Source organism: Oncorhynchus masou, chromosome 3 (assembly GCF_036934945.1).
Source record: "Oncorhynchus masou masou isolate Uvic2021 chromosome 3, UVic_Omas_1.1, whole genome shotgun sequence".
Taxonomy (NCBI): domain Eukaryota; kingdom Metazoa; phylum Chordata; class Actinopteri; order Salmoniformes; family Salmonidae; genus Oncorhynchus; species Oncorhynchus masou.
Window position 1 is genome coordinate 18,325,631 of NC_088214.1, and position 26,505 is coordinate 18,352,135.

Here is a 26,505-nt window from a genome sequence, read left to right on the forward strand (position 1 = left end):
CCATGTCTTGAGATTTTCATTTTTTTTTGTGATGAAAAGATGGTATTTCCTAGGGCAACTTTTGTACATAATACACTGGATTGAAAAGCTGTATATTTTTCTAACATGCATATATTGAATCAAAAAGTACAATATTTAACCCAATAACAATCAATCGAGAATGAGGACATTGTCCCACACTAAAATAAAGTATGTTTTGCTGATTCTTGATCTGTGCCTAATGGCAACGTGCACATGGGTACACCTAAATTGCACCTATAGCTATGTTGGATTGTAAAACCTAAATCATATCTGCTCATACACAGCCACTGAGGGATATAATTAATACACAGCACTGTCTCCTGAGGCATGTGTGCTCTCTGCTGGAAAAAAAGGCCAATTGCAGGTGTGTGTTTGCTTATATTCCAAGTTCATAGGTGGTACTGTTACACTTTTAGCTAATGCACACACTTCCGAGGATAGAAGAAGAAGATGCAGCGCATGAGCGGAATAAGTACGTCACAGGGTTAGTAATGCCGCGTTCAAAACAACTGGGAATTGGAAAAATACGTGGTCAAATCATGACTTCTGTGATCTTCAGGTCGGAACACTAGAAAGAGGCCAGAGTTCCGGAGTTGGAATTCCGAATTGGATGACTGTTTACGTTTATTTTCCACAGTCGGAGATCGTTTTTCCAGAATTCCGAGTTCCTTTGAACGCGGCATTATACTAATCTGAGTGTGTCACACAATTATAGTCGTTATGGCAGCCCATGCTAGTGAGCTTGAAATTGCTAAGAAAAATTTAACAGAAGCAATTGGTGATAATGTCAAACAGTAAGTATGCTACCGTTGGTTGACGTTGTCCTTACACGGTATGTTTGTTTTACTTTCCTATTTCGATAGTTGGTTTAAACGTCTACAAATAGATAGCAAAGCTAGCTAAAGTTAGCTGTCTGCAAACGGCTATGCAGTGACCAGTGTAACCTTCGCAATCTTACTGAATGTTTATTTCCTCAATTGCATATTTTAAAGTTACTGGGCGAACTTGAAGCTGTGGTTCAAACAGAAGATAAGCAAGGAAGAGTTTGACATCGAGGCTCGTCGCCTTTTGGCACAAGACAACGGTTAGTGCAGATATTATTCGACATTCTCTGTTTCTGTGTGTTGGACCAAGCTGGTCTGTGGAGCCCTGCATCTTTCCATTAACCGCGTTTTTGGTGACTGGCTTCATTATACTTGTGTTACTCACCAAAGTCAAAATGTTACTAGAGTGCCGATGAACTTTTCTCTGAATTAGCGAGCTGTCGTGTCGTTAGTCCAAAATACGTAATGTGAGCACTTTATTTACCGGCACTATCCATGCGTCTGATCTGCACAGCGACCAGAGCTACAGTTCAATGCAAAAAAAGAAACCATTTCAAAGCTAACTCTCCCAATTTTCCACCCTCTCAGTTCATGTCCACAATGACTTTCTCCTGGCCATTCTCACTCGCTGTCAGATCATCATCTCCACACCAGGTAGGTTTTCCAATGTAGAATGTATCGATATCTTAATTGAAACAGTTTCCTCACATATGTATTTTTTTTATTTTACCTTTATTTAACTAGGCAAGTCAGTTAAGAACAAATTCTTGTTTTAATTGACGGCCTTGGAACAGTGGGTTAACTGCCTTGTTCAGGGGCAGAAACAACAGATTTGTACCTTGTTAGCTCAGGGATTTGATCTTGCAACCTTTTGGTTACTAGTCCAACACTCTAACCACTAGGCTTGACCACAAACCTGACTGCAACCTCCTCTTTTCCAGAGGGTGCTGGATCTTTGCAATGGGCAGGTGGCTCAGCCTCCAAGCCTGGCAAGCCCGCCAAAGGAAAGAAGAAGTTCTCCTCCAGACAGAAATTTGATGTGAGTTGTTAATAATAATGTATACATTTTGTAAAGTGCTTTTCATTATCAAGAATAATCTCAGTGCATAAAATAGAATAGGGGGGAAAATAGATGGATATATCTCTAATGAAAGTAACAATCAGTCTAGGAAGAACGGTAGGCCAGCCGATAGAGATTAGTCTTAAGGCTTGCTTTAAAAGCAGTCTGAACGGGTGGGTATAATTTGTGGAACGTTCCAACAGGAATCTGTTCCAAAAACTTTGAAGTACAAGGTTGCCAACAAATGCATACGAAGTAACATGATCAATTCACCTAACATTAGCTAAATAGCTGCCGAATAGGCATCAACTCATCACGTATCTTATTCTTAATGTTTGTCAATAGGCTACCAGAGTGAGGACAGACATTTTTCAGAATAAACATGGTGAGTGAAAAAACATAATTAATTAGCCCACTCCCTACCCGGTATCATTCTGCCGCTATACAACTTTATATGCATTGTTTGTTGGCAACCTTGTTATTTCTGAAGTTTTTAGAACAGATTCCTGTTGGAACGTTCCACAAATTATACCCATCCCCCTGAACAGCCCTAAGATTATCTGGAAGTTCCATAGGCGTGGTGCGTGGGAGGAAAGGCCACAGTCACCCATTGTGTGGAGCCTGGTCCTAGGGGCATGGTCCTAGGAGTAGTTTGGTGCGTGGATGTTCATAGGGTGAGAGTAGGTCAGACAGGTAGGTTGGTCTGATGTCATTTAGGGATTTGTAGACCAGGAGGATAATTTTATATTACATTCTTTGAGGAACAGGTAGCCAGTGGAGATCAGCAGGAATGGGATTGATATGTGTAAACTTTTCTTTGTTGGTCAGAATCCTTAACACACATGTAACAAATGTGATCATACTTCCTCATTTTCTTCCGTAGTGTTTATAAAGAATATTGTTGCCCTTGAATAATGGGAGGTGGCAATAATATATGGTTTAGATCATCTTTCTGTTGAAGTATAATACTGTGTGTGTGTGTGACCCATGGCATCTTCAGCATCGTTTCCAGCCCCAGAACCCTCTGAGTGCGGCCCAGCCCTTTAGCCCACGGGAGGCTGGGGGTGAGGAGGACGAACTGAAACTTAGTGCCCATACCTTGCTGCTGCCCACCCGTGGCCAGCTAGAGGCCCGCATGATGGTCACCGCCTTCGAGCTGGGCCTAGACAACGTCATGGAGGACGCTGTCAGCACCATGATCCACGCTGTGGAGGTATGTGTGCGCTATACTGGTACAAGATATGAGAAGGGTTGTAGAATTCCTGTTTTCAGTCTAGGGATTAATCCCAATTTCCCACCCCCCCTTAACCCTCTCCGTCGTTTGAGTGTCCCTCAAATGGAGCAACTAGTGGTAGGGAGAGATATCGTAACCCTAGGAAATGGGACATCTCTACATCATTGGCGCACAGCAGAAACCGCCAAAGGATTGTTTACCACGCAATTCATTGACGTCAAGCCTTGTTTATCACAATGCCTGTACTGGCGGCAGGTAGCCTAGTGATCAGAGCATTGGGCCAGTAACCAAAAGGTTGCTGGATGGAATCCCCGAGCTGACAAGGTAAAAATCTGTTGTTTTGCCCCTGAGCAAGATAGTTGTTCAGGGGCAGTTAACTGACTTGTCTGGTTAAATAAGAGAAAATTAATCGATTTAATTTTTTTTTTTTTTTTTATATTTTTTTCTCTCATGCAGCATATGTTCTTACCATATGAGCAACAAATGAAAGAACTGCAAAACAACAATGTGCCCTAATCTACATATCTTCTGGCTTTGGTTCAATGTGGAGTAGTACTGAAGTAGGACTTTAATTCCATAATAACAGTTTGACAAGTAACAGTCGCATTTTCTTCACTGTCATTTTCTGCAATTTCTTGGATTAATGGTTAATCAGTGGAAGTAATTAAAACTGTTCTGAATTAATATTTATACCAAACATTTGTGTCCATATAGAGATTGGCTACAAAGCTTCACATCCATAGAATATAGTTTTTAAAATGTTTTTATCCTGCACTACACATAAGTAGGAAAATAGTTAACTATGTTACTTCAGCTACATTGCATGACAAATATTGTCAATCTCTAACGTTACTATGAGGAAGATCAATGATTTGAATTTGAAACATTTTTTTTTTTTTTAAATGACCAAGGCAAGCTTACAAAAATTGTTTATTCAATTTGGGGTAAATGCTTTAGCGAGATTCTTTACATTCACCGGGTTTCACAAGGTGACAACCTGGTTTGCTCAGGAGTCCCTAACGCATTAAACACCATGAATTACATTCATACACATGTCAAACACCATATAGCTAGCTATAGTTTCTCCCATTCTTCCCTGCAGATCCCCTCAAGCTCTGTCAGGTTGGATGGGGGGGGGGGTGTCGCTGCACAGCTATTTTCAGGTCTCTCCAAAGATGTTCAGTCGGGTTCAAGTCCAGGCTTTGGCTGGGCCACTCAAGGACATTCAGAGACTTGTCCCGTAGCCACACCTCGTCTTGGCTGTGTGCTTAGGGTCATTCTCCTGTTGGAAGGTGCCAGTCTGAGGTCTTAACCTGCTCCATAGTGCCTTTCATCAAGGAGTTCTCTGTACTTTGCTCTGTTCATCTTTCCCTCGATCCTGACTAGTCCCACAGTCCCTGCCGCTGAAAAACACCGTAGGGATGGTGCGAGATTTCCTCCAGATGTGACACTTGGCATTCAGGCCAAAGAGTTCAATTTTGGTTTCATCAGCCCAGAGAATCTTGCTTCTCATGATCAGTCTTTTAGGTGACTTTTGGCGAACTCCAAGCGGGCTGTCTTTTTTTTTTTTTAAATTGAACCTTTATTTAACTAGGCAAATCCGTTAAGAACAAACCCTTATTTGCAATGACGGCCTAGGAACAGTGGGTTAACTGTCTTGCTCAGGGGCACAACAACAGATTTTTACCTTGTCTGCTTGGAGATTCGATCTAGCAACCTTTCGGTTACTGGTCCAACGCTCTAACCACTAGGCTACCTGCCGCCCCGTCATGTGTCTTTTACTGAGGAGTGCCTTCCGACTGGCCACTCAACTATAAAGGCCTGATTGGTGGAGTGCTGCAGAGATGGTTGTCCTTCTGGAAGGTTCTCACATCTCCACAGAGGAACTCTAGAGCTCTGTCAGAGAGACCATTGGGTTCTTGGTCACCTCCCTGACCAAGGCCCGTCTCCTACCGATTGCTCAGTTTGGCAGTCAGATCTAGGAAGAGTCTTGGTGATTCAAAACTTCTTCCATGTAAGAATGATGGAGGCCTATGTGTCTTGGGGATTTTCAATGCTGCAGATATGTTTCGGTACCCTTCCTCAGATCTGTGCCTTGACACAATCCTGTCTCAAAGCTCATGGAATGGTTTTTGCTCTGACATGCACTGTCAACTGTGGGACCTTGTATAGACAGGTATGTGCCTTTGAAAATCATGTCCAAATAATTGAATTTGCCATAGGTGGACTCCAAGTTGTAGAAACATCTCAAGGATGATCAGTTGAAACAGGATGCACCTGAGCTCAATTTCAAGTCTCATAGCAAAGGGTCTGAATACTTATTTATATAAGGTATTTCAGTTTTTTTAAATTAAATTAGCAAATAATTCTTAACCTGTTTTTGCTTTGTCATTATGTGGTATTGTGTGTAGATTGAGAAATGTTTTATTTAATCCATTTTAGAATAAGGCTGTAATGTAACAATTTGGAAAAGGGGGAGGGGTCTAAATACATTCCGAATGCACTGTGGCTTGATAGACATTTTCACAAGTTAACGTTGACAAAAATATGCATAATCGTTTGTTTCTACATTAACTAATATATTCCTCTTAACTACATTTTTTTGCATGATTTGTTATGAAGTTGTAATTACTTAAATTTGCTTCCATCCTAGTGTTTTTGTTTTTTTGGAAGCAACTCTCCAGCCTTGGGAGCTTCTTGGGAGTTTTGGGAACCTCTCAGTCTGTGACTCGATGGGAAGTCTGCATCTCTCTTCACTTTGTTTGGAAGGCCAACTGGAGGGCTGAAAAGGCACTATGCCTCGCCCAAAGTTGAATTCGGGTGCCAATCTGACTCGATGTGGCTCACGGGATCGTGCAAAACTGGGGGGGGGTGTATTGGGATTGAACCTAGGACAGATTATTTTATGCTTTGATGGATGCTTTGGCTTCCCCCTTTGCACCCCCTCCAACATCAGCAGTCCAATCAGGATTCTCTAGGTTACTACTGTATTTAACCTGTTGTCCCTCCACTACCATAGAACCACCTGAAGGATGTGCTGACTGCCGTGGTGTCCAGGAGGAAGGCCTACCGGCTGCGTGACGGACACTTCCCCTACGCCTTCGGCAGTCATGTCACCCCACAGCCCTACTTGAAGAACAGCCTGGCTGCCTACCAAATCGTCACTGAATGGTAAGGAAGTCAGAGGTCAACTGTCTGCAGCTCTCCACTGTCATCTACCTCACATCAACTAGAAGAATGTTCAATTAAATATCTAACTATTTGTGTCAATGAATCGCAAAGAAACTGAATCGTAATTACAATGCTATTGTTAGAAAATTACATCCTGGTAAGCAGCTGACTGTAGAATAAAGTGTAACTAATTGTTCTGTTCCAAGTAAACTTCCAGGGTCAACTTTAAGGGCCATTTTTAAACCTCAGTAGTAGCTAGCTAAATGGTTGTTCAAACAGCATATTGTGCTGTATGTGCATGAAGCAGAAGTAGTAACAGTTCGGTGAGGCAAGAGAGCTGCCAGTACAGCACCCTGCAAAAAGGATCACTGGATATAGGTCTGTCAAATACCTACAGTGCCTTGCGAAAGTATTCGGCCCCCTTGAACTTTGCGACCTTTTGCCACATTTCAGGCTTCAAACATAAAGATATAAAACTGTATTTTTTTGTGAAGAATCAAGAACAAGTGGGACACAATCATGAAGTGGAACGACATTTATTGGATATTTCAAACTTTTTTTAACAAATCAAAAACTGCAAAATTATTCAGCCCCCTTAAGTTAATACTTTGTAGCGCCACCTTTTGCTGCGATTACAGCTGTAAGTCGCTTGGGGTATGTCTCTATCAGTTTTGCACATCGAGAGACTGACATTTTTTCCCATTCCTCCTTGCAAAACAGCTCGAGCTCAGTGAGGTTGGATGGAGAGCATTTGTGAACAGCAGTTTTCAGTTCTTTCCACAGATTCTCGATTGGATTCAGGTCTGGACTTTGACTTGGCCATTCTAACACCTGGATATGTTTATTTTTGAACCATTCCATTGTAGATTTTGCTTTATGTTTTGGATCATTCTCTTGTTGGAAGACAAATCTCCGTCCCAGTCTCAGGTCTTTTGCAGACTCCATCAGGTTTTCTTCCAGAATGGTCCTGTATTTGGCTCCATCCATCTTCCCATCAATTTTAACCATCTTCCCTGTCCCTGCTGAAGAAAAGCATGCCCAAACCATGATGCTGCCACCACCATGTTTGACAGTGGGGATGGTGTGTTGTGGTTGATGAGCTGTGTTGCTTTTACGCCAAACATAATGTTTTGCATTGTTGCCAAAAAGTTCAATTTTGGTTTCATCTGACCAGAGCACCTTCTTCCACATGTTTGGTGTGTCTCCCAGGTGGCTTGTGGCAAACTTTAAACAACACTTTTTATGGATATCTTTAAGAAATGGCTTTCTTCTTGCCACTCTTCCATAAAGGCCAGATTTGTGCAATATACGACTGATTGTTGTCCTATGGACAGAGTCTCCCACCTCAGCTGTAGATCTCTGCAGTTCATCCAGAGTGATCATGGGCCTCTTGGCTGCATCTATGATCAGTCTTCTCCTTGTATGAGCTGAAAGTTTTATTATCGCTTGCACAGTGCTCCTTGGGATGTTTAAAGCTTGGGAAATCTTTTTGTATCCAAATCCGGCTTTAAACTTCTTCACAACAGTATCTCGGACCTGCCTGGTGTGTTCCTTGTTCTTCATGATGCTCTCTGCGCTTTTAACGGACCTCTGAGACTATCACAGTGCAGGTACATTTATACGGAGACTTGATTACACACAGGTGGATTGTATTTATCATCATTAGTCATTTAGGTCAACATTGGATCATTCAGAGATCCTCACTGAACTTCTGGAGAGAGTTTGCTGCACTGAAAGTAATTTTGCACCCCCAATTTTTCAGTTTTTGATTTGTTAAAAAAGTTTGAAATATCCAATAAATGTCGTTCCACTTCATGATTGTGTCCCACTTGTTGTTGATTTTTCACAAAAAATACAGTTTTATATCTTTATGTTTGAAGCCTGAAATGTGGCAAAAGGTCGCAAAGTTCAAGGGGGCGGAATACTTTCGCAAGGCACTGTATATTTTACATTTACAAATGGCAAGGTGCAAAAAGGGCAACGTAGTGCATCATTTTTTCACCATTCTGTAAGGTTTTCTTGTTATTCCTAGAGAACTCCTTTGCGGTGTTGGAGGTCAGGCAGCATTTCCTTTTATATCAAATGTATTTATATAGCCCTTCGTACATCAGCTGATATCTCAAAGTGCTGTACAGAAACCCAGCCTAAAACCCCAAACAACGCAGTTGTTAAAGCACGTTGGCTAGGAAAAACTCAGTAGAAAGGCCAAAACCTAGGGAGAAACCTAGAGAGGAACCAGGCTATGAGGGGTGGCAAGTCCTCTTCTGGCTGTGCCGGGTGGAGATTATAACAGAACATGGCCAAGATGTTAAAAATAATAGGTCTGGGACAGGTAGCACGCCCGGTGAACAGGTCAGGATTCCATAGCCGCAGGAAGAACAGTTGAAACTGGAGCAGTAGCACAGCCAGGTGAGTGAGTGGGTGAGTGGGTGAGAGAGACTCTCTCACACGATATAACAAACTGACCCTAGCCCCCTGACACACAAACTACTGGAGGCTGAGACAGGAGGGGGTCAGGAGACACTGTGGCCCCATCCGATGATACCCCCGGACAGGGCCAAACAGGAAGGATATAACCCCACCCACTTTGCCAAAGCACAGCCCCCACACCACGAGAGGGATATCTTCAACCACCAACTTACCATCCTGAGACAAGCCTGAGTATAGCCCACAAAGATCTCCGCCACGGCGCAACCCAAGGGGGGGTGCCAACCCATTACAAATAGATTACCTTTATGCTCTTGAATCAATGTCCGTACTGACCCGCTGTCTTTCTCCTCGTCCCCAGCCCACCTCCCAGTGCGTCTCTCCCTACGGGCCCACCCCCTCAGGTGTCACCAGACAATACTGAGCAGCAGGCTGCTCTCCTGTTGGCCTGTTCTGGTGACAGTCTCCCTGCGCCCCTCCCTCCTATCAGCATGTTTGATCTCTTGGAAGCGTTACAGGTGAGGAGATTGCAGCTTCAATTGGCTGTACCATCCCATGATATACAGTGGGGGGGAGTATTTAGTCAGCCACCAATTGTGCACGTTCTCCCACTTAAAAAGATGAGGCCTGTAATTTTCATCATAGGTACACTTCAACTATGACAGACAAAATGAGAAAAAAAAATCCAGAAAATCACAATGTAGGATTTTTAATGAATTTATTTGCAAATTATGGTGGAAAATAAGTATTTGGTCACCTACAAACAAGCAAGATTTCTGGCTCTCACAGACCTGTAACTTCTTCTTTAAGAGGCTCTTCTGTCCTCCACTTGTTACCTGTATTAATGGCACCTGTTTGAACTTGTTATCAGTATAAAAGACACCTGTCCACAACCTCAAACAGTCACACTCCAAACTCCACTATGGCCAAGACCAAAGAGCTGTCAAAGGACACCAGAAACAAAATTGTAGACCTGCACCAGGCTGGGAAGACTGAATCTGCAATAGGTAAGCAGCTTGGTTTGAAGAAATCGACTGTGGAAGCAATTATTAGGAAATGGAAGACATACAAGACCACTGATAATCTCCCTCGATCTGGGGCTCCACGCAAGATCTCACCCCGTGGGGTCAAAATGGTCACAAGAACGGTGAGCAAAAATCCCAGAACCACACGGGGGGACCTAGTGAATGACCTGCAGAGAGCTGGGACCAAAGTAACAAAGCCTACCATCAGTAACACACTATGCCGACAGGGACTCAAATCCTGCAGTGCCAGACGTGTCCCCCTGCTTAAGCCAGTACATGTCCAGGCCCGTCTGAAGTTTGCTAGAGAGCATTTGGATGATACAGAAGATTGGGAGAATGTCAGATGAAACCAAAATAGAAATTTTTGGTAAAAACTCAACTTGTCGTTTTTGGAGGACAAAGAATGCTGAGTTGCACCCAAAGAACACCATACCTACTGTGAAGCATGGGGGTGGAAACATCATGCTTTGGGGCTTTTTTTCTGCAAAGGGACCAGGACGACTGATCCGTGTAAAGGAAAGAATGAATGGGGTCATGTATCGTGAGATTTTGAGTGAAAACCTTCTTCCATGAGCAAGGGCATTGAAGATTAAACGTGGCTGGGTCTTTCAGCATGACAATGATCCCAAACACACCGCCCGGGCAACGAAGGAATGGCTTCGTAAGAAGCATTTCAAGGTCCTGGAGTGGCCTAGCCAGTCTCCAGATCTCAACCCCATAGGAAATCTTTGGAGGGAGTTGAAAGCCTGTGTTGCCCAGCAACAGCCCCAAAACATCACTGCTCTAGAGGATCTGCATGGAGGAATGGGCCAAAATACCAGCAACAGTGTGTGAAAACCTTGTGAAGACTTACAGAAAACGTTTGACCTCCGTCATTGCCAACAAAGGCTATATAACAAAGTATTGATAAACTTTTTTTTATTGACCAAATACTTATTTTCCACCATAATTTGCAAATAAATTCATTAAAATCCTACAATGTGAATTTCTGCATTTTTTTTGTTCTTATTTTGTCTGTCATAGTTGAAGTGTACCTATGATGAAAATTACAGGCCCCTCATCTTTTTAAGTGGGAGAACTTGCACAATTGGTGGCTGACTAAATACTTTTTTGCCCCACGGTACCTATAGCCAAAAACATTGATATTTTAATTGATTTCCTTTTCACTTGCATTCAAACAAACTCATTATTCTGTCTAATCAAAAGGCAAAGCTGAACAGAAGGCATTTATGTAAATGTGTGTGAAATCAAAAAATAAACAAACTACTTTATTGCTAATGTATATGTTTCTCCTTGATGTAGGTCCACCGGGGTGTGATGCCCTCTCACACCATGTATGCCCTTAACATGGAGCGTATCCTGTCCCGACTGTGGCACCCAAGTCACGAGGAGCTGGAGCAGGACCATGTGCACCGCCAACGCCACGCAGGGAAGGACGGCCTGCTTGTCAGCTGAGACACACAGACGGTCAGGTGGACACGCAGACAGGTCGTGATTGGGTAGGGCAGAGACAAATGGAGAGATGAACACAGTGTTGAAGCACCTATGTGAGCTCTATACCCTGCCTTGAAGCGGAGCAAGAGGATGATCTCTAAGACTGGATTAACACTCCACTAGGGAGTGCAACCAATTCACCACGCAACACAACTTTACACTAGTGTCAATAACGTTTTAGAACGCTTGGTGGAGTGTTGTGGTATGGTCACAGACATGGCTTGTTAAGGCACTAACATGTCTACACACATGCACACACAGCTATATCTCTCCCATAACCTCTGACTGTTTTTTTTTAAATGCACTGTTAACAAGTTTGGGTGCATTTCTGACCTTCGGGTGAGTTTATTTTGTTAGATAATTTGTCAGTGTTACTTTTGTATTTCCCACACCTCTGTGAACAAATTTTGTGGCCCCTTTTATTTTGATATTGACATGCTCTTGCAGAATTTTGCCTGAACTACACTTGGGTCCTTGTTTACTGTATTTTGTCACAGCGATGCATGCATCACAGTATGTATGCAAATGTGTATAAATTGTTTTGTATTTTTTTTCACCAATTGTTTTTAATATCAGTCAAAAATGGCAAAATGAAATAAAAAATATATTACACTTCTGTTAACACAAGTTTTATTGAATACATTTTTTTCCTATTACATGTTCATAATTTGCCCATTTTTAATCTTAATTTAGTAATCTATTTTAATTGATCTTCCATTGTAACTTCTATTAATGAAATAGTGTATCTATTTCTATGGTGGAATAGAAATGTCATATTTGGGAATAGGTGTGTAGAATGTTCCCCCTCATTACTCATGTGCACTTGAGCTCTGTAAAACACCACCAGTGGTATGTCCAGAGACTGAAGAGGAAGTGCGACACCCCACTCTTGTTTTCTTCTTCGGTTCAATTAACTAAGTAGGCCAGACACAGCTGCTATAGAGCTTGTAGACCTAAAAACAAATGATTTACCTCTGGTTGTTCAGCCTTGGGCAAAATTAATGGAGAAAGAATAGTTAGTCGGTTAACATGACCTTTATGAACTATGAAGCCTTTTATGTGAGTTTGGTCTTACATAAAAGCTTCAGTGTAAAAAAAGCCACGTTAGCTTAAGATCTCATAGAACAAAATGTATAAGCTCCCCTAAACCTGTGTTTACCCCACCTTATTTTTTAGCGTTTATCCCAAAAAACTCACTTTTCCCGTAGGCTTTGTTCAACGAACCATAGAGGAGTTTCTGCCTACAAAAAAAATCAATTAATAATGCTCCAATTTTTTTTTCAATGGTAAACGGCCTGCGTGAACTATCTTAATTTTTCCACCATCTTTGGTACGACTACTAGGTCTACTACCGACCAGCATTTTCAACAGAACACCGTATTTTAGGCACACTTTCGCGAATCCTACCTCTTCCTAACCTTAACCTGCTACGTTAATTCTCCTAACTGGCAACGAAAAAGTAACTTTGGTATCAAAGTGCCGTGAAAAGAGTGTCTCCAACACCCACCCGTCATAGACAAGGTAGCGGCTCACAAAGCTCTCTTGCCATATTTGGCTGCTTGCTGCTCATTTCCGACACGATGTCGTCCAATCGTTTGTCGAGGAGTACGGTCCACTACCAAGCCATTACACTACACAGAAGTGACTCAATGGTCTGTCTGTCCATATTTCACTGTCAACAAACATTGAATTAATTCACTGTTCATCCTAGGCTGAACTATTGACCTATTTCCCTGTCAATAATACGACATTGAAACCCCCATTCTGAATAATTATAACCGCGACAATATTCTTAATGAGAAGTTTTATTCCACGTTATATTTTGTCGTTTATACATACATTTCGCATAAAAGGCATAAAAACAGTTATGATAAAGTATTCATTCAGATCTAACATTTGTTATAACCCTTTCACAAAATGGTATTAATGTGTAAATGTTAAGAAAGTAAGGAAGTTGTATCAGTCCTAGTAGCCTAGCCTACACACACCTGTGAGTCAGTCCTTTCACAAGGTGTGTCAATAACGCAATGTCTCATATAGTGTTACATTTTACAACTTGTTGCTGGTGAGAAAACTCAGTGCTAGACTTGGACTATTTACATACTAGACATAGGACAACAGGCACTGGCACTGTTTGTTGGCCTTGGCCACCACTAGCCTAATTATTCCACGAATAAGTTTATATTGTCCCCACTCTGTCAGGCGCAAAGACGAAGTAATGTATCTCGCCTCTAGGAGCTGCGTTTGGTCCCACAATGAAATGTCTCTCGCTCAAAGCGCAGTATTTGGCCGTTCAGAACGCCTGGAGCTGCTGCGTCAATATGAGTTGGCACCCGCTGTTAACGTGGTCCATGACCTTCTGTTTGAGCAGTGCCAGTTCGTCCCGGAGCACGTTGGCAGAGGAGACCAACTCTGTGTGTTGGGTCTTCAGGTTTTTGACCCTGTCCTCCAGCCTCGAGATCCTCTCCAGCTTCCTTTTCCGACATTTGGACGCGGCCACCCTGTTTCTCAAGCGCTTTCTCTCGGCTTTTATCCGCTCCTGGCTCTCCATGTCGATAGGAGACAGCGGAGGGGTATCGCCGCTCATCTCGGGCACCGTCTGGGGCTCCTCTTTGAATGACTGTAGCCGAGCATGCTGTAGCCGTGGATGCTGGGGTGGCCGCTGGGGCTCGATGTGGGTTTGGGACGGGGCGGCCGTGTAACTAGCGGAGGAGTGTCTGTCGCCGTTAAGTGCCGACGCAGAGCTGACAGCCCGACTGAAAGTGCCCAAGTTTGTGTATTCAGGTGGGTCGGGGCGCACGGTGCAGCTGTAGGGTATAGGACTGTCCGACACAGTAGATGAGGGTGCCATGTTGTTGGCAGCATTGGCTTGAGCGTCAGAGCTGCCATTGGGCATATGCTGTTGATAATGAAGCTCCGCGAGCGCCTTTACGAATCCCTCGGCAAAACCCTCTTGCTCGTCGGTGATGTTCTTGGGACAGAGGAACTGAGTTGGGGTCGGAGTCGTCAGCCCATTGCAGGACTGGATGATAAGCCTTTCCAATTCAGGGGAAGCCAGTTTTAATAATCCCACATCAGGGGATGTCAGGATGTCGATAGCTTTCGCCCGCAGATGAGGTTTAAACATTTTAGGGTCGTTGAGGTTCAGTGTCATGCTCTGCTTCAGGGTTTTCGGGTTAAACCCATGATATCCGCCCACTGCGCCTTGCTGACCATTTATAGATTCGTCATATAATGTAGCTTCCATCTTGGTGGGCATCAATTGACGGGCCTTTATCGCGAATATAATAGCTGGAATAAAAATCCCAACATCAAAGGTCGAAATTACTATAAACAATATGGAGTAATAAATTGCAATCTGATGTCCCCAATCTTTTTACAGTCCTCGGACAAGTAGTTTTCGAATTTCAACTCGGAGGACAACTCCTGATGTCCGATGTGGAAACTTTTCTTGAGACTTTATAAAATAATAGTATCAAACAAACAAAATAACTTTACTTCCTCAATCGATAGGCGTCTTTGTTTCAATTAGGATTGAAAAAATATTCGATTCGCCTATTGAAATAAGGTTTTTCTTCTTTATGCAGATACTGTGTCTGACTCGACACAATGTAGTTTCTACCACTTCCAACGTGGAGACGAACTTTATCCACTTCTAAGCTGCTGCTATACTGAAAATAACAATGATGTCATGTATGAGGCTTCCTATTGGTTTGAGATGATGTGATGGGCGTTACTTTTTTAATGACATGCATGTTGCGTTGACAACCAGCCATATTCCCGCCTCCCGCAAAGGCTGATGGGATTAGGTAATGCAGTAAAAGGAACGTTGTCCTCTGGGATTACGTTTTGTTTTTGAATATCTTCTTACCCGCTTTATTTTGTGACCCAATCTCAGTCAGGTTGACCAGATTACCTTTTAAAATCAGCTTTCACAATATTTGCTTTCTTTCTTTTGCTCTTTGACTTTGTGGGTGAAAGCATGGAAATGTGATATACTTCTGGTGCGTGTGACAGAGTGATGGTGGGCAGGGGGTTGTTTTGTTTTTCATGTGATACGTTATGAAGGGGAATGATCATGTTCAAGTAAATATCAAATATAACATTGTGCCTCACATTTTAAGGGGTGTTTGGTGTACAGAGTATAGGTATAACAAATAAGCAACTGTATCAACAATGTGTTCCTTCCTACACTAATTACACAGTTACTACCATGCAACTACATAGCCAAGGTATTACCATTACTGAATGTAAAGTGGAGCCAACTCTGTAACTGTATTTTTCATGAAATATTTCCCCAAATAGGTGTAGTCTATGGTTTATTATATTTATGATTTTCATGTGCAGTATGTGAAGAAACTCCTTCCAGTTCCAGTAGAGCTCACTGGGCTTCAAAGAGGTGCTCCTCAGTCTCAAGCAAACTGTCTGACTGATAGTGTTGGTATTGTGTCTCTGCTCGGGCCTTGCCGTGAGCTTTAACTCTGTCTGCTCACTCCTTGCAATATTCAACACATTCTATTTAACCCTGACTATAAATAAGTGAACAGACTTCAGCCACAGGCCACAAACTGAATAGAAATGTCATGCTTGCCCTCATGTTGCCTTGACGGCACAACAACCACCACCATTTGGAGGTATTTGACACCTTCACTTGGAATTCCAGATTGGGATATTTAGGAAAGTCTGTTCCTCCTGTCACAATAATGATACTAACAACAAATGGGTTCAATGACAACGTTCCAATCCCACAAACATGTACACAGTCACAGGGACACACCAGATGAACACAGGCCAAAAAACAAAAACATGTGCGCATGCTCTCTCTCTCTCTCTCGCCCTCCCTCCCTCACACACTCATGCATTCTCTGTATGAAGCTAGTAGTACTTGAGACTAGTTTCACAGCAGTCCCTCAGCAGCAGCTCCCTATAGAAGATAAAAGAGGTTTACACATTTCCCCCAGCACGCACCTGTGTTTATAACTGTAGCGGGGAATTTTCCTATCAACCTACCGCTGACCCGGCCATACTTCCTGTTTCTCTGTCCCTGTTTCCTGTCCAGTGGCCTGATGGGTAACCTCTAGATAACACCACCTTCCTCCCCTGGCTCAGCCAGCTGCTTCCACTGCATGGAGGTTTCTAATCAAGAGTTTCGTTTAGAACCCGGCCCAGCTGCTACAAGCTGTCCTTTGTTGTAGCAATGGACCCTCAGTACATGAAAACACTCTTCCTGTCTGTGCTCTGCTCAGACCAAAATGTGGAGAGTTCACTTAGCATGTGTTGATCATAAATAGAGGAAAGTTAGATTACTCACTCACCAGTGTGTGTGTTAAACATGTCTACAGTGTTTGTTAAGGACCATCTGTTTCTTCCTGTCCTGCTGCTCTGTTTCTCTGTCCTCTCCTTCCTCTATTATCCCTCTCTAATAAAATAGGGGTTTCTTAATATCCTCACTTTAGAAATTAAACTAAAATTGTAAATCTGATTTAGTGGGCTAGTGTAAATTCAGATTTGTGTGTGTACAATGACGAGCTGCCAGTGTTACAAACTCTCAGTTGAACAAACCAAAGAGATCCCCCGCTGCCTGGCCTGCTATGCGAGACCATAACGACTTACCATTTTTGGTCACTAACGCGTTCCGTTGGAAATCAAAGTACATTTCGCTAATCATCAAATAGTGATTTCGTGGAAGTTATCGACATAAATTGTGATCTTCGAGGTCAGGTAATGTATCGAGCAAGTAGTTAAAGTTTCGTGTCGGGTTGACACTGTTTAAATCAAATGTTTAGGGAGTCGCTTTTTACACCATGAATTGTCAAATGTACCAGACTGAACCGAGACCGGAATGAAATATAGCAAATTGATTCCAAAAATGTAAAAGCAACATTGTATCACTTCCACGATCACTCACGCATAGTGCAACACTTTTAGTACTTTCACACTCTATCAACAGGAAAGCGACATGATACCGTTGCTAGTGAATATCTATCTATACTGTTTTATGCGTAGTACACTATTTCCAGGATTGGGGAGTAACGAATTACATGTAATCCGTTATATGTAAAGGATTACAAAAACGGTAACTGTAATCCGTCACATTAACAGCAAACATATTGTAATCAGGTTACAGACACTTTTGAAAAACGAGGATTACTTCGAGGATTACATTTCAATTCAGAAAAGATGTTTGCGGGAAAAAAAATCGGACACTTCTCTGTTTTCCCAATGACATTCAAATCAGCATTGAAAAAAGGCGCAAATGTAAATTTGTTCCAGTTGAGCGAGTCTGACCACAAGTCAGAGACCACTATGATGACACACCAAATGGGTTTGATGGATCGCGGGAAAAGAGCAGGAAAAGGTTTTTGTAGAATACAGTCCAAACTATGTCTTCCAATGGTGCGACTGCTGTCGGCATCCAAAGATGATCCAATTTGAATAAACGCTTTGAGGGAAGGTTGACAGCAGTGGTTTGGCCTCGGCGATATGGATGCCACTTATTATTGATATCTACATAGTGCATTGATGTGAATCCTGCTCGCTCATTTAGTCATGCAATAACATTTACATTACATTTAGTCATGCTCTTATCCAGAACTTACAAATGCAACATTAATTAAAACAAATTAATTACTTAAAAATCATACAATGCGATTTTCTGGATTTTTGTTTTAGATTCCGTCTCTCACAGTTGAAGTGTACCTATGATAAAAAATTACAGACCTCTACATGCTTTGTAAGTAGGAAAACCTGCTAAATCGGCAGTATATCAAATTCTTGTTCTCCCCACTGTTCATACAGTACCAGTCAAAAGATTGGACACACCTACTCATTAGAGTTTTTCTTTATTTTTACTATTTTCTACATTGTATAATAATAGTGAAACCATCAAGACTATGGAATAACACATATGGAATCATGTAGTAACCAAAAAAGTGTTAGCAAATCAAAATTTATTTTAGATTCTTCAAAGTAGCCACCTTTTGCCTTGATAACAAATTTGAACACGCTTCGCATTCTCTCAACCAGCTTCACCTGGAATGCTTTTCCAACAGTCTTGAAGGAGTTCCCACATATGCTGAGCACTTGTTGGCTGCATTTCTTTCACTCTGTGGTCCAACTCATCGCAAACCATCGCAATTGTGTTGAGGTCAGGTGATTGTGGAGGCCAGGTCATCTGATGCAGCACTCCATCACTCTCCTTCTTGGTCAAATAACCCTTACACAGCCTGGAGGTGTGTTGGGTCGTTGTCCTGTTGAAAAACAACTGATAGTCCCACTAAGCACAAACCAGATGGAATGGTGTATCGCTGCAGAATGCTGTGGTAGCCATGCTGGTAAAGTGTGCAAGTCCTATTCTTGAAGATCAAGGGATATAACATTTATTGGGTTGACTGGAATTCTGATAGACTTTGTTTTTTTAATGTAAAGATATAATTTAATCGTATTATTATATGTAGTAGAAAGCGATGGGTTAGAAGAGGCCTACATAACCAACCCATAAAGTTAAATTGAACATCCATATATGGCCAGCTATGTAAACTTTAACATTGATTTATCCTGCAATAGATTTCATTCAGTTGGTAACATACATCTTTGTCTCCTTTTTTAATTTAATTTTTAACTTTATTTAACTAGGCAAGTCAGTTAAAAACAAATTCTTATTTTCACTGACGGTCTAGGAACAGTGTTGCCCTGCCCTGCCTGTTCAGGAGCAGAACAACAGATTTGTACCTTGTCAGCTAGGTGATTTGAACTTGCAACCTTCCAGTTACTAGTCCAAGGCTCTAACCACTAGGCTATCCTGCCGCATTCTTCTAATGCCTCTTAAGGGGAAAGTAATCCAAAAGTAACGGAATGTAATTCGATTACATTACTGATTTTGGGTAATCCAAAAGTGACATTACTGTTTATAATTTTGGACATGTAACTGTAACGGATTACATTTAGAAAGTTACCTACCCAACCCGGACTATTTCTTATATCTTTTTTTTAAAGGAACACAATAGGTTTGTATGTTTTAATTTAATCTTTTAGACCATAACCTATATCCATGTCTAAAAACAGATCCCTAGACATGCCATAAAAACCTTCTTCACCAGTAATCTATTTTTAATGATTCCGCTCTCTCTGTCCTGCAGGTGTTTTACATGGCTGGGTCAGACCCAGTAGAGTGGTACTATGTGGGGGTGGACGTTGGGACAGCCAGTGTGAGGGCTGCTCTAGTCACCAGGGAGGGCCAAGTTAAGACCACTGCAGAGGAGATGGTCACCATCTGGAGACCTCACTCAGACCATTATGTCCAGTCATCCACTGACATTTGGGCTAAGTGCTGTAGCACAGTCCGGGTAGGTGTTAGAGACTGTGTTCAGGTGTGACTAAAGTGCTCTGCAAAGTGATGTACTCTCTTGGAATTTCTTTAATTATTGGCGTAGATTAGTATGATGTCTAACTCCAAGACCTTTTTGAATACTTTTTGATGTTTTGCAATGTTTTCGCATATTTAGCAGCAATACAAAACATAAACATCAACATGTAACCAACACCATATTCCTATGACAGAAAGTGACCCAGGGAGTGCAGAGGAATCAGGTCAGAGGGGTGGGTTTTGATGCCACCTGTTCCCTAGTGGTCCTGGACCAGAACTTTCAGCCTGTAGCTGTCAACCAGGATGGTGAGTGAGGGAATGATTCAAAATAGATTTATTACAGTTTTATTGAGTCCAACGTTTCAACTACGTATTTGTCAAAATGTCTCCTCCCCTCCCTGTTGCCCTGTGTGTAGGTGAGGCTGAGAGGAACGTGGTGATGTGGATGGACCATCGCGCTGCAGAGCAGGCTGCACGCATCACCAGCACTGGCCACAGGGTCCTGAGCAGGGTGGGAGGGGTAATGTCACCAGAGATGCAGCCCCCCAAGCTGCTCTGGCTGAAAGAGGTTAGAGGTCACCCACTATAAGTCAACAGACAGTTTTATTGTTGGACATCGCTGATTGGCTAGTGCTGAGGTTTATTGCCCTGGTTTTATGTAATTTTCCCCTTACCCATAATTCTTTGGTCAGAACCTGAGAGCGACATGCTGGAGGGACGCTGCCCACTTTCTGGACCTCCCTGACTTCCTGTCCTGGAAAGCCACAGCTTCTCTGGCCAGGTGAGCTTTAGAACAGAAGTAGAGGGGGTTTGTGTGTGTGCGTGTTTGTGTATCTTGACCAGTCCCAGTGTGTGTATCAGACAGATTCTCCCTCATCCTTCAGGTCCTTATGTACTGTGGTCTGTAAGTGGACCTATTGCCCCACAGAAAAATGGGACACTAGCTTCTGGACAGCCATTGGTTTGGAGGACTTACTGGAAAACGACCATTCCAAAATAGGTGAGCAGAGGGAACCGGTTTTCAACATCAAGGGAGTTTTCCTGGATAAATTAAAGATAAATAAGAAATATCAAACTCAGCACTAGTTGGTTTTGATTTCTCAATGTGAGTACCTACCTGTGGTTGTTCTCTGCAGCCAATGTGTGTTTCTCCACACCCACCTAGGCAGTGTGACCTGCTGTCCAGGGAGCCCAGTGGGAGAAGGCCTTACCCAAGAAGCTGCAGCCGAACTGGGGCTGGACACGGGCACTGCAGTGGGAGCCTCCCTCATCGATGCCCACGCTGGAGGCCTAGGTAGACACTCATTCCAAGGGCCTCCTGTTTTTTTTGTTTTTAAGTCACAAAATTGTTTTTGTGAATACCACTGGTGCTTCATATTGCCGCTAACAATTTATAGATGAGAATATAATAAAAATATAGATTACAACTGAAGATGTTTTTGTGAGCAGCTCAGTTTGTTTGAGTTTATTATCATCACCTGGATGATTCACCGAACCAGACCTTGGTCATCTGGTTTCGTTTAGGTAGTTAAACTGCTCATGAACTTCGACTTTTGACTCCTGCTGGGACCTCTGCTGATTACAATTGCATGGGGTCAAACGTGAAAGTTTAAAGCACTCCGTGCTGTTCTAAACCTTTGTACATGTCAGACATGTACATGCACTCTGCTCCTTCACCTCTGTGTGCCTCCTCTTCCCCACCTCCTCCCACATTTAAAACTAGAACCAGCTTGGCAAACATTATCCCAGCAGTAAATGTCAACACTATATTCCACCGTGGAGGTTACAGACCCACTTCAAAGAGTGAAGATACTGATTTAACAATCCTCCATTTTGTGGCCCAGTCTCCCCATTGGCTATTATAAAACCCATGTTTTGGAATCATAAAGGATGTTTTATTCTGCTTGTCAAACAAATGTGTTCTTAGTGATAAAAAGAGAATAAGTAGAAGCCTTGTGCACAGCTTCCAACGGGTAGGTTATGGCAGGAACAACTTTTTTTATTTCATTTTTATACATGTGTTTTGGGAATTCTCTGTGAACTTTGCAAAAGGTCAAAACGTAGTGGAAATGTCAAGTAGGCAGGGGTATGAGAAATATAAAGAAATCCACAACATACTGTACTTGAGAAATGTAAATGTACAAATGTTCTTGGTACATGACCTACCCACATTTTTAACCATGTAAATAATGAGAATATGGTGTGTTTTGTGGTTTCAGGTGTGATTGGTGCAGACGTGAGGGGGTTCTCCCTGCCCTGTGAGGACCAGCCAATCACGTCGCGCATGGCCATGATCTGTGGAACATCTTCCTGCCACATGGCGGTGAGTTGGTTAGACTTAAACAGCTCCTGTTGTCATATAATATAATATGTGCCACTTAGCAAATTTGATCTAAAGTGACTTATAGAACAGTGACAGTGACAGACATATTCAGTATGTGGGGCCCATGCAGGAATCCAACCCACAACCCAGGTTGCATCTTAGCCAAGTATGTTTATCTATAATGGCGAATAGTATTGCAATGCCATTGGTCAGCAGTCCTTCCTGGTGACCAATCATGAGGGGTAGACCCTGACCTGCTGCAGCCTCTTGAATCCTTCAGCTGGGGTCTAGTGTCATGAGTTTTAACATCTAGCTCTAGTAGGGGGAGGTGAGGGGGCCTGATGCTATGTTGAAGCCTCTATGTGTTATTCTGTCCCCATATGTTCAGATCAGCCAGGGGCCCCTGTTTGTACCGGGTGTGTGGGGACCGTACCTGTCCGGCATGGTGCCTGAGTTGTGGCTCAACGAGGGAGGACAGAGTGCTACTGGAAGACTGGTCAGTTCAGCTCTGCTCCCCTGGGTCCTACTCTACTAGACCAGGCCTATTCAACTACTGGTCTATGGCCCTGCAGAACTACTGCTTTTTCTTCTCTACCCAGTAGTTAATTGATCAATTCATGTCACCCATTGGCCCAAGAACCCATACACCTGGTGTCTCAGTCTGTAATTGTGACTTTGTCCATGTGTGAACTGTGACCTGAAGTAATCTGCTACATATGCATTATACACTGAGAACTGTCTGACACAGTAAGCCTTGATGACTAGGGTTGCTCAAACCACATCCACAAAACCATAATGTATCTTTTTTTTCTTTTTCTCCGACCTCAGATTGACCATGTGGTGAAAGGTCATGTAGCCTACCCCCAGCTACAGGAGCAGGCAGTGAAAGGGTCAGCTATTTACAGCAAAATCATATCCGTTGAAACAACAACATACATTTCACATGGAATAGTACAGAATACACACTTAACATGAACCGCATACTCTATCCAGATATGTAGGCCCAGAATGCTTAGAATCCATATGAACCCACTAACCTACTAAACGCACGGTGTAACTGTCTGTAATCACCTGTCCTGGCATGTCAATTGACAAACTTCTTGGGCAATGGGAAAACCAGTTTTTCTTGCTCGTAAACATTTTTTAAAACATTTTTGTGCCATCTTCTGTTGCGAGACAATGATTGATTTACTATTGCTCGAAGACATCACATTGTTCCAATAGCAGCTGAGAAGTCAATTACTTGATACACTTTACAAAATAAATTCCCAATGAGAAACCACCTTTCTACACAAAGAATTGTCAATCAGCAACATAATACAAAGTAGGTTTCAAAAAGTGTAACATATCACCTATGTTTCCCTGCAGTGGGGAGCATATCTACAGTTACCTCAACAGACACCTGTCCTCCATGGCTAAAGACCTGGGGTCTCCCCTGGAGCTGCTGGCCTCCAGCCTCCACGTCTGGCCAGACTTTCATGGCAACCGCTCCCCCCTGGCAGACCCCACTCTGAGGGGCGCGGTGAGGAGAGACCACCTCTGGCTCAGGGATCTGATAGGCTGCTCCCAGATCTGTTTATGCTATCTTGCCTAGTCTTATCATCATCGGGCAAGGACAATGACAATAGGAGTTGGTAACACACACATACACACTTTCTCACACATCATATGCTGCCACTACTCTAGTCTTTATTTAGACTATTATTATTATCTACTCTGATGCCTAGTCACCCTGCCTTTTATGTACATATTTACCTCAAATACCTGGAACCCCTGCACATTGTTCTGGTACTGGTAATACCTGGAACCCCTACACATTGATCTGGTACTGGTAATACCTGTATATAGATAGCTTCATTCTTGTGAAAACATTTTTTTTTAACTCTGCGTCGTTGGGAAGGGCTTGTAAACAAGTATTTCACGGTGAAGACTACACCCTTTGACAAATACTTTTTATTTTTTATTAGTATTTGATTTGAAGACAGCACAAACCGATCTGGGACCAGGCTAGGTCTCTGACCCTCTGGACTCAGAAATCATTCAGAAACAAATGTCATGACACTATATGAAAGCCAATGAAGGGTTTTATGCCAAAGTGTCAAAATGCCAGACCTGTATGACTTTGCTTATAAATTATTTGTGAAGCATCTATTTAGTTCTTATGAATCCTTTATGAATGCCCAACAAAGCTTTTCTAAGTGGTAATGAAGGTGCTCTGTGTGTGTACAGGTGGTTGGGCTGCCATTGTCCCAGACCCTGGATGACCTGGCCCTGCTTTATCTTGCTACTGTACAGGCACTGGCTGTGAGTTTCACTACTAATAACCCATAGCGCTTTTCTGAAACCCCAAAAAGCTTGAATACTACATTTTAATATAAACATGTTACACATTACTTGAAATATGTACCTAGATTATCCTATCCTAAATGATTGTGTGTGGTGATGATAGCCAGAGGAGTATGTCCTCCCTGTAAATTGTAAAAAGGGCTTTATAAACTAATTAGATTGATTGATTGGTTATATATCGTAACAATCCCCTCCTGCCTCTCTCCTTTCAGCTGGGCACCCAGCATATCCTAGAGGCCATGACACAGGCAGGACATGACATCACAACCCTCTTCCTGTGTGGGGGGTTGAGTAAGAATCCTCTCTATGTGCAGATACACGCCAATGCCACAGGTGGGTGATGGAGGGTGATCTAGTTTGTGTCCAGCAGCTGTAAAACATGTGAAACGAGAAGTACTACCTAACTTGAGAAACACCCCCACTGAAAACTAACCGAGCTTATTTCAGTTGAGGTTCTGAATTATTATTTAGAAATGTATATTTCTCATTATGAAGAGAGTGAGTAAACACTTCTATTAATTCCTTATTTGTAAAATAACTTGAGTGCTTATGAAGGGATGTAACAATACTGCGTGTTGTCTCCTCAGGGTTGCCCTTGGTGCTTCCTGCTCAGACAGAGGCTGTGTTGGTGGGAGCAGCAGTCCTAGGTGCCTGTGCTTCCCATGATTATAGCTCCATACTGGTGAGTGCAGAACACACACATACACAATAAACACAGCAGTAGAATATTTAGTTGGACATCATAGCAGCTCATTCCTGACTCCATACTACCATCTACTGGAGAGGAACTAAAGGTAAAGGAGAAATGCACAGATTCCCTTGTGTGTCTCAAGGAGGAGACTTGTGCAAAGTCTGGTGAGATGACATGGAGGTGGCTAAATAGCTATCTAAAGAGAGGGCTCTGGGGGTGTCGCTCTGTGGCATTCAGCAGCATACCACTGAACACCGGGTAGTGGCCCACCCCATAAGCCAGACGTGCTAAAAATAAGAATGTGTATTATTGTTTGCACAGGGTCGCACCTGTCCCCTCATTTGGAGTCATAACTGCTCATGCAGTTGGTGCTGTCTGAGGATTTGAGCTAGGGATGACGGACTAGGGATGACAGGGCAGTGTGAACTATAGAGCTTATACAGAAGGATAACTATAAGGCCAGGAAAGGAGAATTGTACTGCCTACGTACTGTATGTCACAAACTTCATAGACAGTTGAGCCTTCCCTTTTCAAACCAGGTAATGGGCTGTTCTCGACCTCACCTCTCCAGATCAAAACTCAATGTGTATGATTTATTGATCACTGCTTGGTTTATGAATGCATGTTATAGGAGGCGATGGAGAAAATGGCCAAAGTGGGAAAAGTTGTTCAGCCTGACCACGAGCTCTGGAGGTGAGACGAGAGACTGGCCTGCATCAGTGTTGGGTTTCATTGGTCAGACATCTGTGGGTTGTGCTGGAGGCATGTGCTGAGTACAATGATGAATTAACATTAATGTTGGAAACATCACTACTGATATATGAAAGTATATTTGTTATCAATTTTGCTCTAATGATGTCATTCTAATAATGTTTTGATAATGTTCTAGTATCTGACTAGAGGAACTGTTCTCTCTCTTAGCTTTTACAGGAAGAAGCACTCTGTGTTCCTGCGCCTCCATGTCCACCAGAGGGAGTACATGGCCCTTATGAATGACTGACTGAGAACCAAAAGGTGCCACTGAGGTTGGATTAGACTGAATGTAATATCAAGTAGAGACTGTGGATACGACTATGATATCAGACACCCCAAATGAGTTGATTCCAAAAATCAGCTGGACCCAGATACCCAATACACCTATTAGGTGAAAAGAGTCTGAACTCGAGAACGTGATTTATCAAATGCAAAATGATGGTGACACTATCCGTCTTGAGTTGACGCATGCGGGAAGATGTAGGAAATGAATGCAATTTCCCAGTATTTAAGATGTGAAGTCCTGGCCTGAAAATCTAATATGGCCTACAGTACTATCCACAGGACACTGATAAGAGTTAAAAATGCACTGACAGAAAGTCAACCTGTGAAAAGCAATAAAACAGTCATCTTGAAATATTATGCAAGTTTATAAGAATTTTAAATTGTGCCCATTGTCACTTTTTCACACCTAGGCCTATTTGCTATCATGAATCCCTCTCTCATGTCCTCTCTTTGATCTCTCTATCACACACATTATTTCTCTGATCT

The 26,505-nt window shown here is 42.6% G+C and overlaps 3 protein-coding genes across 3 annotated transcripts; 2 read left to right on the forward strand and 1 right to left on the reverse strand.

Annotated features, from left to right (window-relative positions):
• Positions 1-500: 500 nt before the first annotated feature.
• Positions 501-11,868, forward strand: tada1 (transcriptional adaptor 1). Its single transcript, XM_064933627.1, has 8 exons — positions 501-815; positions 1,014-1,105; positions 1,434-1,499; positions 1,787-1,884; positions 2,906-3,118; positions 6,159-6,310; positions 9,099-9,255; positions 11,065-11,868. The coding sequence occupies exons 1-8, from the start codon at positions 742-744 to the stop codon at positions 11,215-11,217; spliced, it is 1,005 nt and encodes a 334-aa protein (XP_064789699.1). The 5' UTR covers positions 501-741; the 3' UTR covers positions 11,218-11,868.
• Positions 11,869-13,043: 1,175 nt separating this feature from the next.
• On the reverse strand, positions 13,044-14,907 carry LOC135512037 (transcription factor Jun-like). Its single transcript, XM_064933639.1, has one exon. The coding sequence runs from the start codon at positions 14,513-14,515 to the stop codon at positions 13,550-13,552; it is 966 nt and encodes a 321-aa protein (XP_064789711.1). The 5' UTR covers positions 14,516-14,907; the 3' UTR covers positions 13,044-13,549.
• Positions 14,908-16,853: 1,946 nt separating this feature from the next.
• Positions 16,854-26,376, forward strand: fggy (FGGY carbohydrate kinase domain containing). The gene is made up of 16 exons (XM_064933650.1): positions 16,854-16,977; positions 19,395-19,601; positions 19,816-19,927; positions 20,038-20,189; positions 20,314-20,402; positions 20,506-20,621; positions 20,787-20,915; positions 21,841-21,944; positions 22,333-22,440; positions 22,773-22,834; positions 23,313-23,466; positions 24,174-24,248; positions 24,503-24,623; positions 24,878-24,972; positions 25,613-25,674; positions 25,903-26,376. Exons 2-16 carry the CDS (start codon positions 19,404-19,406, stop codon positions 25,979-25,981), a joined length of 1,656 nt encoding a protein of 551 aa, XP_064789722.1. The 5' UTR covers positions 16,854-16,977; positions 19,395-19,403; the 3' UTR covers positions 25,982-26,376.
• The last annotated feature ends 129 nt before the right edge of the window (positions 26,377-26,505 follow it).

Excerpts from the sequence above, each read along its gene's own strand:
- tada1 (XM_064933627.1), top strand. The coding sequence starts at position 742 with ATGGCAGCCCATGCTAGTGAGCTTGAAATTGCTAAGAAAAATTTAACA. Across the intron at positions 816-1,013 it reads ATTGGTGATAATGTCAAACA|TTACTGGGCGAACTTGAAGC; the intron begins GTAAGTATGCTA and ends CATATTTTAAAG. Across the intron at positions 9,256-11,064 it reads ATCTCTTGGAAGCGTTACAG|GTCCACCGGGGTGTGATGCC; the intron begins GTGAGGAGATTG and ends TCCTTGATGTAG.
- fggy (XM_064933650.1), top strand. The coding sequence starts at position 19,404 with ATGGCTGGGTCAGACCCAGTAGAGTGGTACTATGTGGGGGTGGACGTT. Across the intron at positions 20,916-21,840 it reads TGCCCACGCTGGAGGCCTAG|GTGTGATTGGTGCAGACGTG; the intron begins GTAGACACTCAT and ends TTGTGGTTTCAG. Across the intron at positions 24,249-24,502 it reads CTACTGTACAGGCACTGGCT|CTGGGCACCCAGCATATCCT; the intron begins GTGAGTTTCACT and ends CTCTCCTTTCAG.
- LOC135512037 (XM_064933639.1), bottom strand. The coding sequence starts at position 14,515 with ATGCCCACCAAGATGGAAGCTACATTATATGACGAATCTATAAATGGT.